Below are 14,109 nucleotides of genomic sequence, written 5' to 3'. Positions count from 1 at the left end.
AATTAATGTCTCATGCCCCTTTGTTGCTATCTAGTTAGATTTTGGGCAAGATAACTCATGGTCAGCATGTGGTATGTGCTCACAAAATGAACGGTGCTGAGGAGGTCTTGTCTACATCACTGCAGAGTCAAGAGATGCCTGCTCCCTGTGCTTAGAACAGTGGATTAGTAGGTTCTCCTTTTTCTTTCCAGCCAGCTATCCACCTACACATACACTCATACATTTAACAAATACATATTAACTAAACATTTTGTGCCAGACACTTATGGGTATTAAGGATACAGAGACAAGAAGGACCCTTTCCTCACAGAGCTGAATGAAAACATAGGCAGCCTTATTTTGTGCCCTCTTTTGTGGGGTTTGGCAAGATGTGGGAAGGCAAACAGAAGCTTCAATGTGGTCACCACTCCAGCTGCCTATGACAAGCAGTCACCTTCTCCCAGACACTCCAAGTGATGGCTGACTCAGCAGCCACCCAGTCCTTCCTGAGTCAGTGCACAGCGGGGAAGGTGTACAGAACCTGTCCAGCCACCTGTGCTCACCTTTTGACACAAGATTCGATCATGTCACTTGCCATCAGCTTCAGCCGTTGTTCCAGGTGCTTTCCAAACTCTTCTTCGGGCCAGTGCAAGTCCCGAATGAAGGTCTGCAGGGCATCGAGTTTCCAGAACAGATCTTCTGAAGTGCCTGATCCATTACTGGCAGGATAAAAATGAGAAAACAAGAGTCACCCACTGGCTGAGGGTTCTGCAAAAGCTGACACAAGAACAAGGGGGGACTAGAAGGCTTAAGGCAAACAGTGGCTTCCACATACAAAACGACGAGTGTTGGCGTGGAGGTGGGGGCAATCTCCACTGGCAGATTAGAGTTTTACCATACATGACTTAGCAGGCTTGGTTCGGCCAATTATTCCAGACCAGTGAGAAGTCTGAGGACGTGCTGCCCCATCACTCGAACAATGTATGGTAAAAATCAGCCTTCTTTTAATAACCACATTAACACATGTGATGATTCAGATGAAGGCCACGAACCAGGGGGAGAAGTAGGTCTCAACGGATAATAACTACATGGCAACATGCAGTTATTCAAATTCAGGGTTTCATGCATTTCCCCAGTTCCCCTCCAGAGCGGAGGCCTCTTGGAGACTGCACAAGACTTTCAGTTGTAAAAGGACAGTGCTAACAAAGTGGTGAGCGAGGACCCACTTTCTCCCTTGAAGAGCTGGAAAGAAATTAGGGTGACTCAAACCAAGCTGAGTACACCTGGATGCCTTGAATCCGAGATTCTTGCTCAGTTTGGTTATTATTCCAATTTTCATAGACCGGCCCATTGCATGACAGCCCCAGGACAGGGTGGGTTGTGGGGGGAGGTGAGTGGACAAGGAATATTTGCAAAGCTTTAGGGCACAAAACCCGAGCTCCTGTACTGTTGCACCATCTTACCCAGTCCTCGGTACAGATGGAGAAACTGGTCTCGATTCCTTTCTGTACAATGACGTTTAAGACATTTACCTGGGCCAGCGACGGAAAGCCTGCGTACGGGAACTGCTCCACCTCCCGCCCTCTCAACCTTCTCTGGCTGGCTTCCTCTTTTAAAACAATTCCAGTGGGAGTTCTAAGGGGTGGCCACCCCCCACCCCCTTCCTCGCATACCACTAATGCTAACACGGCAATTTATAAAATGTCCAACATACCATGCATTACCACTTGTTCTGACATCGTCTATAGAAACAGATGAGAGTGGGTGTTTCTATTGTGACAGATGCCAGCTGCATTGAATTAATGCTTCAGAGAGAGAAATATAGCTAGTGCATAAGTGCATACACAGCTACTGCGGGGGTGGGGGGGCCGACTCCCAACATGCCGGGAGGGAGCCCAAGGCCTGCACCAACAGGGTCACGTTTTCAAGGACAGACCAGTCTGAGGTCAGTACGTAGATGTATCTGACACGAAGGAGCAGGTAACATGGAAACACGTCCTTAAAATGAAAGGTGGCAAAGGAGGAAACTGAAATCATGAAAAGATATAGAATCAGGCATTTCCTGGTGGGTGACTGAGAATCTACACCTTCTTTCAAGATACTGTGGTAGGCAGTGTTCAAAAGTGGGGGAATGCATCGTCAAAGTTCGGCCTTCCCCCTATCCCGTCCTAGGCTTGGGAAGAAGAAACCCCAACTTTGTCTAGTCTAAACCCCGTTTTGGAACAGCATGGTTGTATGTTTTAAATCATTAAGTACATATGAATGCAATAATTGGTATTTATTACAACAACATTTTGACACCCATCTGGTTTCAGAGTTTCAAAAAATTCTTCTAGGGTTTTTTTTCTTTTTTCTTTGAAGAGCTTATTATTAAGTTTTGACATGAGGAAAAGAATATTTTCTTTTTATTTTTAAGATAAACTGTTAATGTTAAGGCAATAGCACCAAGATTATTTTGATTGCTGAGCAGTTACCAAAATGTGTTCTCACTCATGCCTTAATTAATTGAACGGAGACCATTATCTGCTTTATTACAATGTCTTGATTCATATCTTTTCAAAAACATGTCACAGAGCATGCACAGAAGGAGGTAAGGGAAGCTTTCAGATATTTATTTTTATATTTTTTACATATACTACCTAATCTAATTTTTCATATAGTCATCTTAGCATGAATATGATTTATGGTTTTTTTTTTATTAAGAAGTTTTTTTTCCCTCCCATATACAAATTTTGGAGGTTTTAATTTGTCTTCAAAAGAAAATCAGACACATTGACCAGTTGATTTCTTTGTGAACTTGTGAGCAAATATACGAGTTTTTAAAAAATGTTAGGCAGCTTTGGAGGAGCCAAGTAGAGCAGTCATTCTAAAGTTCTGTTCTCTACCTGGATTACTGCAGAAATAAAAACATGGAGGCCCATCTTGATGAATGTGATTCTGAGATTTCAAAACATCACTGCCAGTTTCAGATCATTTTTTATTCCTTTGATAATAACACTTCCCTTTGAAAATGTGCCAATTTATTCTTTCAAGAAAAAGCTTATCTGGCCTATAATTAGCTGTGGTCTAAGACAAGGATCAAAGGAGGGTGTAGGATCACTAAACCTTCTTTCACTTATTAAATCATGCATGTGGTTCTAATTTAATTTTCCTGAGGGAGGATTTTGGGGTGCTGGATCTTCTTCTTGCTTAGGAAAGAGGGAGAGAAGATTCATTTCCTAGGCTAGAAGAAATGACTTCTCAACCTCCACCCTTCAAACAGCTGGCTTTAAAGGGGTGACCTGGCCTCCACGGCAAAAGCCCGTAAATTGCTGGCATTTGGATGAATACAGAGCAAGGCTCTGCACCGAAGCCACAGACGATATGCCCATCCCCAATTTAACGGCACTGCGTTCTCAGATTCGGAGATCTTCTTGCTACCTAGATCTCAATGCTCCAAATTGTATTATGACCTTGGGATGTACTTTACAGAACAGTTACATTACTAAGGCTTGATCCATTCAGAAATTTTTGTTTAGCCCAGAACATACTGTTACTATATTCTGCCATTTGCTGACACCAGAAATATGCTTTATGGTTTAAACATTATCTAGGAATTTTTTATTAAAAACAAAACAAAACCAAACTAGCTTCTAGATAGGTATGCTTTTCTCTCGGATTTGGATCAAGCCAGAAATGACTGGCCAGCCCAGCAAAGAGGTTTCCTGGACTATTTTTGGGTGATTAATTTCTAAATCATGTCACCTGGATTAGGAAAAAAACAACAACAAAAAAGCAAAACATGGGAAGAAGCCTTTTGCAAAGGAATTCAGGAAGTGAAACACAGTTCTCAAACATTCAGTGGGCGTAAGACAAATTGTTAGTGCGGTATATATAGCCAATGTCTTACAAACACGCTGCATGCCAGAAATAAACAATATTGTCTCTGTATGATCAGCAAAATATGTCTAATTATCCATCTCCATCTCTGTTATATAGGATGTATAGAAATAAACAATACATATCCATGCCAAGATCACTTAAATTTAAATGAGATCTAATGTGAACTGAATACACACTCAGCATCATATATAGCAGCCATCCATGACGGTGCCGAAAAAGTAGGCATTTGTGGGATGCCTAGAGGGATGTTAACTGGTAGATTTGGTACTTTGGGAAGGTTCACATTGGGTAGGTTCACATTGGGTAGATTACTGGTTAAACTCCTGTGGAAGAAACAGACAGAAAGAAAAAATACCATCACAGTGACAATGCAGATGTGGCAGAAGCACGCGACAGTTGTAAATAAACTGGCTAAGTCCACAGAAAGACAACAGTGAAGACTTAAGCAACACACTTCAGAAAGCAGCTTACGGATGGGAGCTGTGGTGTGGCTCAGTTGTTCAGAGAGAAATGATAAAAATTAATGGGAAAAAAATTAACCACAGAGAGACCGAAAAGCGTGGACACTCATGGACACCTATATACAATGATGTTACACGTGTTATTTCAATGCCTGTGTGAGGGGCTTTCAGTTTCCAGATCCACTGCTGTGAGGGTCTGGACCTGTCTCAGACAAAAAACTTTAAGCGGATGGAATTCTTGGCATTGCTGTGGCGAGGGCTGTAGTGAAGTAGCTGGGACTGATAGAAAGGGTAAAACACTTGGATTTTTTTCACTCTTGTTTATGAGTTATTTTTGATGGAGGCACATTTCTTAAGTCAGAGTAGATACAAGATGGAGCAGGAAATTCACCCACTTGAACCCACACATGATGATAGTGGACAAAACCTGAATCCTTTCCAACCCCTACTTCTGAAGACAGTATGTGCAATGGGGCATCAGGGTTGATGGCAAAGATAAAGGAATTGTGTCAATAGGAATGATTACCTCTGTATAATTTTATAGAACACTTAAAGAAAATGGAGACCTCCCCTCCCAAACTAAGTCTAATTAATGTGGAGAAATGCTTACACTCAAAAAAGGGAAAAGAATCCCAAATTCAGCTCTTAGAGTAAATTCTTTGACCACAAGAGGATTTAAAATGTGGTCTTCTGTTATAAGTAATTACTTCTGAAAGTGAGATAGAGACTGGAGGAAAGGATGACAGGGCCTTGTAGGGGGCTGGGGATATTCTGTTTCTTGATTTGTGTGAGTGTCATTTGAATATTAATCAAGCTTTGTATTTTCTGTAAAAAGTCAAAATTTAAGTTAAAAAGTAATAAACAGTTAAAAATTGTGACCTTGTATCAGGTGTTCTTTTTCAGCAAAGATTGATCAACTGAGGTAATGAGAGAGAGATGGATGGCTTTATGAGTAAAGAAAGGAAGTAAAACAAAATGAGAACTTCAAAGCGAATCAACCACATCTCTTTGGAGGGACTGTGTCATATACTGCTCAACCAGCTGGCATCGTGCGATTCTGTAGTGGCATTTCAAGGGTGTTCCATCCAGCCAAAGTCACTGGCACAGTGGAGCCCAGCCTAACTCTGCATCTGAGAGGAGCCTTCCTGTTTAAGTGGAGTTGACAGCATTTTGGCAAAGAAGTTGAGGTTTTCTTTTTGGATCTTGCAGAAGAAGAGCAAGTTTTGCCAAAGCAGCTCTGCCCCGGGCAAGCTGTATTTGACTAACACAGCTCTTGCAAAGGCTGGAGCTGCCTCTGGGCTTGCTGAGGGGGGCAAGTCTCCTGATAGGTTTGAAATTTTGGACCCCTGAGATAATCTGGACATCTGTCTCCCTCTAGAAATGAGCTGGCCTTTCATAATGGGAATAGAGCCCTGGATGGTAGATGGAGGAACCTAGAATGCAAAATTGCCAGCCCCGCATTCTCTTCCTTAAGGGAAACAGGTGTCTCAAAGGTTTGTCCTTAACACTTGTCATTTGGGGAAAGACAATTATACTTCTCTGCTTGGGACGAAGGGGTGCTTTCGTGGGAATGATCAAGAGCTTAGCTAAAGCTATTAAGAAGAAGGAAAATGGAACTTTGACTTCCATGTTTCTCTGTTTAACTGGGGAATCTGCCTTTGAATTCAGTCCCTGGTGGTTCTCATTCTTAAACACTGCTATGCAATAAAACCGTTGGCGATTTCCACTGAGACATGTGTAAGCCTATATAAGCAAATGTGATCATTAAATGATACACACACTGAATATTGATCAAGGAATTAGAAGATCTTTCGAGATGGCAGCCTGGAAAGTTAAAATGTCAATTCTGAGCAAATTAAAAGTAGCTAGGAATGAATAACATACAAATATATGCAACAGCAACTCAATTTAAACATATTAGCAGAGGGTGGGCACACAAATTAGAAATGAGCTTTGTTTTAAACATGAAAAATTTTTAAATACTTAGATTAATCAAAACATATTGTATTGGCAAAATATGACATTTGGCCAGACTGCTGTACTGGACTCATAGAAACATTTTCGTTCTGTGACATATCCTTGTGATCTAGTTTTAAAAGGCTGAAGAAACATGCTTGACATTTCTGATTTTAGCAAAATAACATAGTGTGTTACTAATGTTATTGATAATTCATTTGGATATTAACCATCTAAGAGTCAATTTCAAGCATTATATGTGACTCATATATATGTGAAAGGGGGAATTTTCCTGTAGCACTCAGGTCTACAGGCTCCTGCAGTGGCTGATCGATGACAAATTATTACTTTAGAGGGTTGTTTAGCAACTGCATAGAAACAAGTCCAGCATACTTCTCTGTAAAAATCATAATTGGGTATCTCTGGATAGTGTAAGAAGTGTAAATTGCAATCATAACAACAGATACATGTTAAAATTTGCTATTGTAACAACAGATACATATTAAAAATTAAGACTCATTCATTTTGGGGACTGCTGAATGAGTTTGGGGACCTTTTCATTTTGGGGACCTTTTTCAGGGTAGCTCCCATTCATGTCAAAGGACTCATCCCTGGAGCACTAAATTAAAATACTCTTAGTTGCTCTCTCTCACAAAAGGATGAAAATTACAAATGTGTGCACATCTCATCATTTCTATGAATGATAGAGTCATTCCTTATTTCTAGGATTAATTTTGGGGCTTTCCTGGTGGCTCAGATGGTAAAGAATCTGTCTGCAATGCAGGAGGCCTGGGTTCGATTCTTGGGTGGAGAAGATCCCCTGGAAAAGGGCATGGCAACACACTCCAGTATTCTTGCCTGGGGAATTCCATGGACAGAGGAGCCTGGTGGGTTAGAGCCCTTGGGATCGCAAAGAGTTGGACACAACTGAGTGACTAGCATACTTATGTCCTGGGCATAGAGGGTATCGTTGGGTCTTCTCTCCAAGTCTTCTGCTTTAGATTTCTGGATGGGGTTAGATTTAAGACACAAGAAGCCTTCCTTTGTATGAACCCTTTGCTGCATGTATACATGTAGTATATCTTGTCTTCTCTGTATGCTCTGAACACTGAAACTTCTCTCCTGGTGTACCCTTAGGTCTAATCCCTACTTTGGTCCATGGGGCACTCTTTGGTATCTTTCTAGAGTTTAGAGGGGGTGTTTCTCAACTTTTTGTTTACTATCACTACCAGCCTTCCCCACAAAAGTAATTTTTTGTGTGTGCATATTGCTCAGACCCAACCAGATTGAAACCTCCATTCAGGGGAATGTATCTCTTTTTTTCAATTTATTTTCCCCATAGTTCTCCTGTGGTACTCTTAACAGTTCTCAGCCTGTAAGTGTTTCTTTTTTTTTTTTTTAACCTGGACTGGCATATTAAGTGTTTCTTAATAAATATCTGTTAATCAATACATGCTTACTGAACACCTGCCCTAGGTCCAGTCTGACGGGTTAGGGAGGTACTGCTGATTAAATGTATATATGGAATGAATATGGAAAATCAGATTTTCTAGAATGTCACTGTTAGAAAGTCTTGGATATTCAAAGTTTCTGTTTTACAAAAGAGGACACTGAGGCTCAAGAAGGTCATTGGATTTGCCCAAGGTCACTTAGCAAGTTATTAGCAGAGTTAAAGAGTTCTGCCTCTTAGTCTAATATTTGTCTATTTCATACTAGGACACCTGCATATTGCTATGGTATCTTTGGTCTGACATTTTATTAAGATATTGACATCTTTAGTAATCTGGGAAAAGACATTATTTTAATACTTTTCACATGTCTACCTCAGGCAGAGAGAGAGAGAGGGCATTTTGAGACATGAGAAACCCAGTTTTTCTAGTGTGCGTGTATCAAGAAGCAGTGTTTAGCTCTACAATTCAGAATCACCCTGACCTGAAAGGGGCAACTGTGAAGCGTGGATTCCTTGTGCTGGTAAATGAGACTGGAGATGATCTGTCAGCGAAAGAGTAGTGCAGAGGGCTTTCTGCAAGCTTTAGATTACACGCTTTCTAAGTTTTCTTCCACATAGGTCAGGATGACATGACCAGCAACAAACCAACTCTTAAAAGCTGGTAGAATGCGGTCCATCTGCTAGGACCAGCAGCTCATACTCCAGGGCCACTGGAAGGGTTCTGAACAACCTGCCCAGCTGTGGGTGGCAGCCCTGTGACGTGTCCTGATGGGAACTCCTGAGAGGGCCATGGTCTCCAGCCAGGCTTGCCCTCGAGAGCCTGACTGACTTCAGCTGTGGTGAGAAGCTATGGGATGACATTTTGCACCAAAGCCTGGAGATTCAAATCACGACCACCATCTGGTCTAATGGATATGGGGATGCAGCTCCTTTTCTCTTCTTGCAGAGATGGAAGCTCACCTTTCTAGAGAAAGGCAGCAACAAGGACCAGTCATTTCACCCTTTCTATCAAATGACTTTACTTGTATGAAAGCCAAATAATGATGCTTTATTTTCTTTTACAGGACCATATTTTGAAGGAAGAAAATCTGAAGGATAGAGAATATTTAAACTCCTTTCTTAGGAACTTTGATATATTGGTAGCATTCCCTTGTCAGAGTTCTGTTTTGCTTTCACATTTTTAATATTTTGTTAATTCTTGAACAATGTGGGGCTTTAGAGGCACTGACTCCTGTGCAGTTAAAAATTCACATATATGTTTATACTTAGCCCTTGTACCCATGGTTCCTCTTTACCCTCAGTTCCATATCTGTGGATTCAACCAACCTCTGAGCAGAACTGTCATATTTACTACCAGAAAAAAAATCCCTGTATTAGTGGATCTGTGCCATTCAAACCCATGCTGTTCAAGAGTCAACTGTACCAGTTTTTCCTGGAGAAAGTTTTACAATGCATTTCTCAGTCATTTTAGGTATAATCAGGCGCTATAACGATGACGTTTGAAAAGTAGAAGAGCAGAACTATTTGAGTACAAGAATTGTTTGAGAGAAAGGCGGTGGTGTTTGTTTCTGCGTGTGTGCGCGCGCGCATGTGCGTGCTGCAGGATCACGTGACACAATTAGAGAGGACTGAGCACACTACCTAAGCCAGCTTCTTATTTTTGAGCACCCTGATGCAAACCATTCCAAAAAGACCATTTTTCACTCGGGGGAAAAAAAGGATCTCTGCGTCTTTATCAACCCTCTATCCAGCGATCAGATAGAAGTGCATACTTTCTTTTTACACGGTAAGAAGTAGAGCGATTTATTCCTTCTGATCACATAGGTATGCTCTCAATTTTGTACTCCCTTTTATACCCCTTATATGTGCTAGCCATTCTGCAAATCTGTTCTGTGGTATCCACATTCTGTTTACAAATCAGCTAATAAAATGTAGGGTGATTTCAGACAATTTAAATTTAGCTTATGTATTAGCTGGCATTTTCCAATACCTCTACCTACTCTGAAAACCATGTACTATTTAGTATGAATTAAATAAACCAGTCATATTCATGAGCCCACCCACAGCACCGTTTAGGAGAGAAAAAAGCTACTTAAGGAAAAAACACATCCCTATAAACTATTTTTAGGTTATTAGTCACAAATGATCAACTCTTTGCTAATTTTCAGATCTTTAAATTACTGATCTGAGAGTTCATATTTTATTTATTTCTACCCCTTAAAAACACCCTGTGAGAACAGTCCCTGACCAAGACTTCCAATTGTGAAAATGATTCTGAGTCTACTTTTACTTCTGACTGATCACATGTATATTATGGTGCAGAAGGTTTCTGAAGAATTGAACAGGCTAAAAATGACTTCAGGGACGTGATCACAGAGCTTCAGGAAAAACCTCACATACTGAGTACAGACGTTTTTAAAACTTAGTTTTACAGATGAGAAGACACTTACGGAGGTTCAAGCCCCTGCCTTCTGGCTAGTAACTGCAGAACAAGGCCCTTGTCTCGAAGGCCCTTTAAGAAACAGGAACATCCGGATGCCCATCATTTCCTCCCGTGTGTGCTGATGGTAGTAGCCTTCACCATTTAAACCCAAGTAAGTAAATGCTATTTCAAGACCACTGCTATTTTCAAAATGTGAGTATTACTCATTTTAACCTTTTCTTTTTTCACAACCATTCTGCACGGGACAACTGTCTTGATTCGAGTGAGCATTTAAAAAAATACACTCATTCATGCTTTATCATCAAAGGTCCCGTTTCTATTCTCATGAGTTGAAAGTCAGCAGAGCTGTATTAAGAAACTGTTGTAAACCTGAGAATTTAAGTTTAAAAAATTTATATATATATATATATATTTTTGGTACTTGCAAATGAAGAGCTATACTGCCTATTAACCTGCTCAGTAGGGCAAGTCAAGAGACTTCTTATGTGGCTCAGATGTGGAAAGAGGGGGTTGTGGGTTGAAAAAGCTATTTTGCATTGATTCTTTTATGAGTCAGAATCTGATTCAGTGTAATATTAGAAGGGGAGTCTTGATTCAAGAAAACCACTGAAAGACAGGGTGCAAGTCAAGGCTTCCAAGTTGAGAGAAGGCTCCTGAACATCTGTTCTGGCGTGCCTGACAGGGTGCGGTACACACCCCACTTCACTCCATGCTGGGTGCCACATCCCACAGATGTAAAGGACCAAAGGAACAAAATGGTTTTCTTACAGAAAAAAAAAAGAATCTAACAGAGCAAAGCTCTTATCAGGCTTTACTGGAGCTTTTCTAAGCCTATCAGAAAATTCTCTCCCTCAAGAAGTTCTTCAATTCTCCAGAAAAGGCGTGGGGGGAGGGTCTGAGACTGACCCTCTGGCAGCCTTGAGTGACAGCACTTCTTCCTTGCTGGGAAATGGAGGTGGCACTGAATCTGCCACCCATTTCTAATATGATCTATCTGCCAAGCAGCTATGGCAACTGTCAAAATCACAACCTATGGGATTTCCTGTTCTTGGTCCTATAGGATAGATATCGTACTAGGAAAATAAGTAGTAATTCAGAAAGTTCTAGATTAAGCACAGGCAAACAAGTTTCTGTATTACTATACTCTCCGAGTTTTGAACTACTCCTCGAAGGCTACCCAGGAGACAAGGGTGTTGGGTAGATGAGGAGGGTATGCAGAGTTTCCTAAACATATCTGGCCACAAAGTCCTTTTCTTGAGGCGCATTTCAAAAGCCTAGGCCAAGAAATGACAAACTGGCTCACAGGCCAGTTTCCTGCTTTTGTAAACAAGTTTTAGGGGAATACAGCTACACTTGTTCATTTACTTATTGTCTGTTGCTGCTTTAGCCTACTGCAGAGCGGAGAGCTGATACAGATCGTGTGGCTTGAGAAGCCTAGATATTTACTATCTGGTCTTTCATGAAAAATTTGCTGACTCCTTAGACTCCTATGGAACCCACTTTGGGAAACGTCAATTCCTAAGGGTAAAACCACTAGAGTAAGGTACACAGTACAAATACCACAGGCAGGTTTACATCCCATATAGCTTATCTATCTTGTGCAATAAAACAAAGATTTCATTTCATGAAACATTTCTCAGCCTCTTCCCTGCTCCCCTCCTTGGACAAGGAGGGTATGAGCATCGTAGATGGGAGTAAGGTGTTTGCTCTCTGTCCATGTAAACAATGAACACCATAAGACACCATTAATCCATTTCTGTATGACTCTCCAGCCATTTGCACCCACACTCCGAGAGTATCAAAAGAGGTTTCCTTACTTGACTGGTTCCCATGACTCCCGCTCAAAGCCCCTGTGAATGGATTGTGCAATTGAGGACTCCATCAAATCCACATATCTAACCACAAGTGGGGCAAACAGGTCTTGCAGGTGTCTGTGAAATTTTCCATTGCACAAATTATCTAGAACAGATAAGCAAAAGCTCAGTAAGAATCCACAGTAGCTTTATCAGCATACAATGTTGACGTAGAAAGGACCGTTTTCTCTTTTAAATATACTGCTTCTTAAAAAGCCAGAAAGGAGGAGGAAGAGGACAAGGACAAGAAGGAGGATGGGAAGGAGGAGAAGAAGCAAAGCAAACGGTACATGAATGGCACCATGCTTCAATCTGCGTGGAAGGATAACGGAATTCAAAAACCTTTTACTCATTTGTGTCACTCTCCAGGAAAGGGAAAAAAAGCAAGCCCCCTTAAAGAACAACAAAAGCAAAAAGTGATACTTTTTTTTTTTCCTTTAGGTTTTCTTTGTGCCTGCTCCCTTTTCCCCCTTATGTTACCAGGAAGAAAGAATTCTGTATCCCTTCTTCCCTTCATCATTCTGAGGAGGATGGTCTACTTTATGGCTATGTGGTGCTCTAAGACACTCTGAAACACTTAGGTGTTACTTAGCTTGAAATTGTTTTTCATCTAGGAAGCATCTTTTGATTAAAAATTCAAAATGTGTAGAGCTGAAGTTAATTAGCTTGTTCAAGAGCAAATAAAACACACGGGCATGGGCACCCCTTTCTCACTGAGCTTGGGTTTTTCTGCCTAGTGAGGAGAGGGCTTCCCTGCAACAGGATGCTTGCTGGGAGAAAGGGAATTTTATCAGCTGTAACCTTTTTTTTTTTCTTTAAAGTAATCATAAAACTCGGAAGAGCTGTTTCCAACGTGTAGCCTGCCTGGGATAAACACATTTCAGTCATCAGTTATCTGCACACTACTTAAGAAAGACAAACAGTCAAAGATGATACATACAATCAGTCCGGAGAAAATCATTCAGCAGCTGAAACAGTGGGAAACTGTCCCACGTGTCTGGAGGCTGCACTTCCAACGCTGCATCCATGTCCACTGCAAAGAGTGACAGGAACGTCTCGGCATGTTCCACCATCAAGTCTGACCACCACGCGAAGGCCTTTGAGATGTGGCAGAAAAACAACAGACAAAGAGGTGATGAGCTTTTTGTCTCCGACCTAAGATGTGAAGTCAAGCCCTGGCTGTTAAAGACTGATTGTGCATCCAGCAGGGTTTGGTAATTTTATTGTAAAGAGAACAGCACTTTTGGATATAGCTGGGCCTCTATGTGGTCCAGGGCAATGTTTTTCATGATTCCAGGCCTGCTTTAGAAATCCGCAGCTGTAGAAATGACAGGCACAGAACTTCTGTTCAATTTACAATAACTCAGTACCTTTTGAGTCATGCTCTTTATCGCTCTTGTTGACTAGTTCTTGCTCTAAAGTATTAGAATTTGGGAGTTTCTTCACTGTGTTTATGGGTTTTCTGCTGGTCTAACTTGAAAATTGGTAATTATTATTTATTATCTCTGCACATCTGGGGCTTAATTGTCTGTGGTTTCATACAAGCTCAGCAACTCACGTTTTCCCTACATGTTAGAAATGTTACTCCTATTTCATACCAAGGCAAAGGAAACCATTGTTGTATTGTCACAAAACTTTTGAGTTGAAATCTCTTTAAGCAGGGAGCCTCTGGTTTTGCATCCTGTCTATAGGAAAGATCAGGCTTTAACCTAGGAGACACTCAGTAAGATTAGGACTTACTTTTCTGAGGGTTGGACACATATGTACATTGAAAACCAAAAATATCAGTGAAGTAACTCATTTTCATGCACATGGGTCCTTGGAAATCATTGTGCAGGGTCTCAGAGGTGACATTCACATCAGATGGGCCAGATGTGAATGCAATTCAAAGGCATGCATGCATGTTGACTAATCATTTCTGGCAGGGAGCATGCAGAATGAGTGGCAGTGTCAACAGGCCCCCCTTTTATCCCCTTTTGCTGATTTCAAAGAGAGCAGAAAAACAAAAACAATTTGCCAGCCCTTTGTATTCCCCTACCTCCCCACCCGGTGCCATAAAGTATTTACATGGGAAACACTTTCCAG

At 41.1% G+C, this 14,109-nt stretch overlaps 1 protein-coding gene across 1 annotated transcript in view; it reads right to left on the bottom strand.

The window, feature by feature from the left end:
- The window catches only part of CADPS (calcium dependent secretion activator), a 476,711-nt gene that overhangs the window by 81,910 nt on the left and 380,692 nt on the right, over positions 1–14,109 (bottom strand). The window contains 3 exon segments of the mRNA XM_070360581.1: positions 543–698; positions 11,989–12,130; positions 12,965–13,121. Coding sequence (XP_070216682.1) covers positions 543–698; positions 11,989–12,130; positions 12,965–13,121 — 455 coding nt within the window.

This window comes from Bos mutus, chromosome 22, assembly GCF_027580195.1.
Source record: "Bos mutus isolate GX-2022 chromosome 22, NWIPB_WYAK_1.1, whole genome shotgun sequence".
Lineage (NCBI taxonomy): Eukaryota > Metazoa > Chordata > Mammalia > Artiodactyla > Bovidae > Bos > Bos mutus.
The sequence above is the reverse complement of the archived record's forward strand: the minus strand, read 5'-3'. Positions and strand labels throughout refer to the sequence as shown.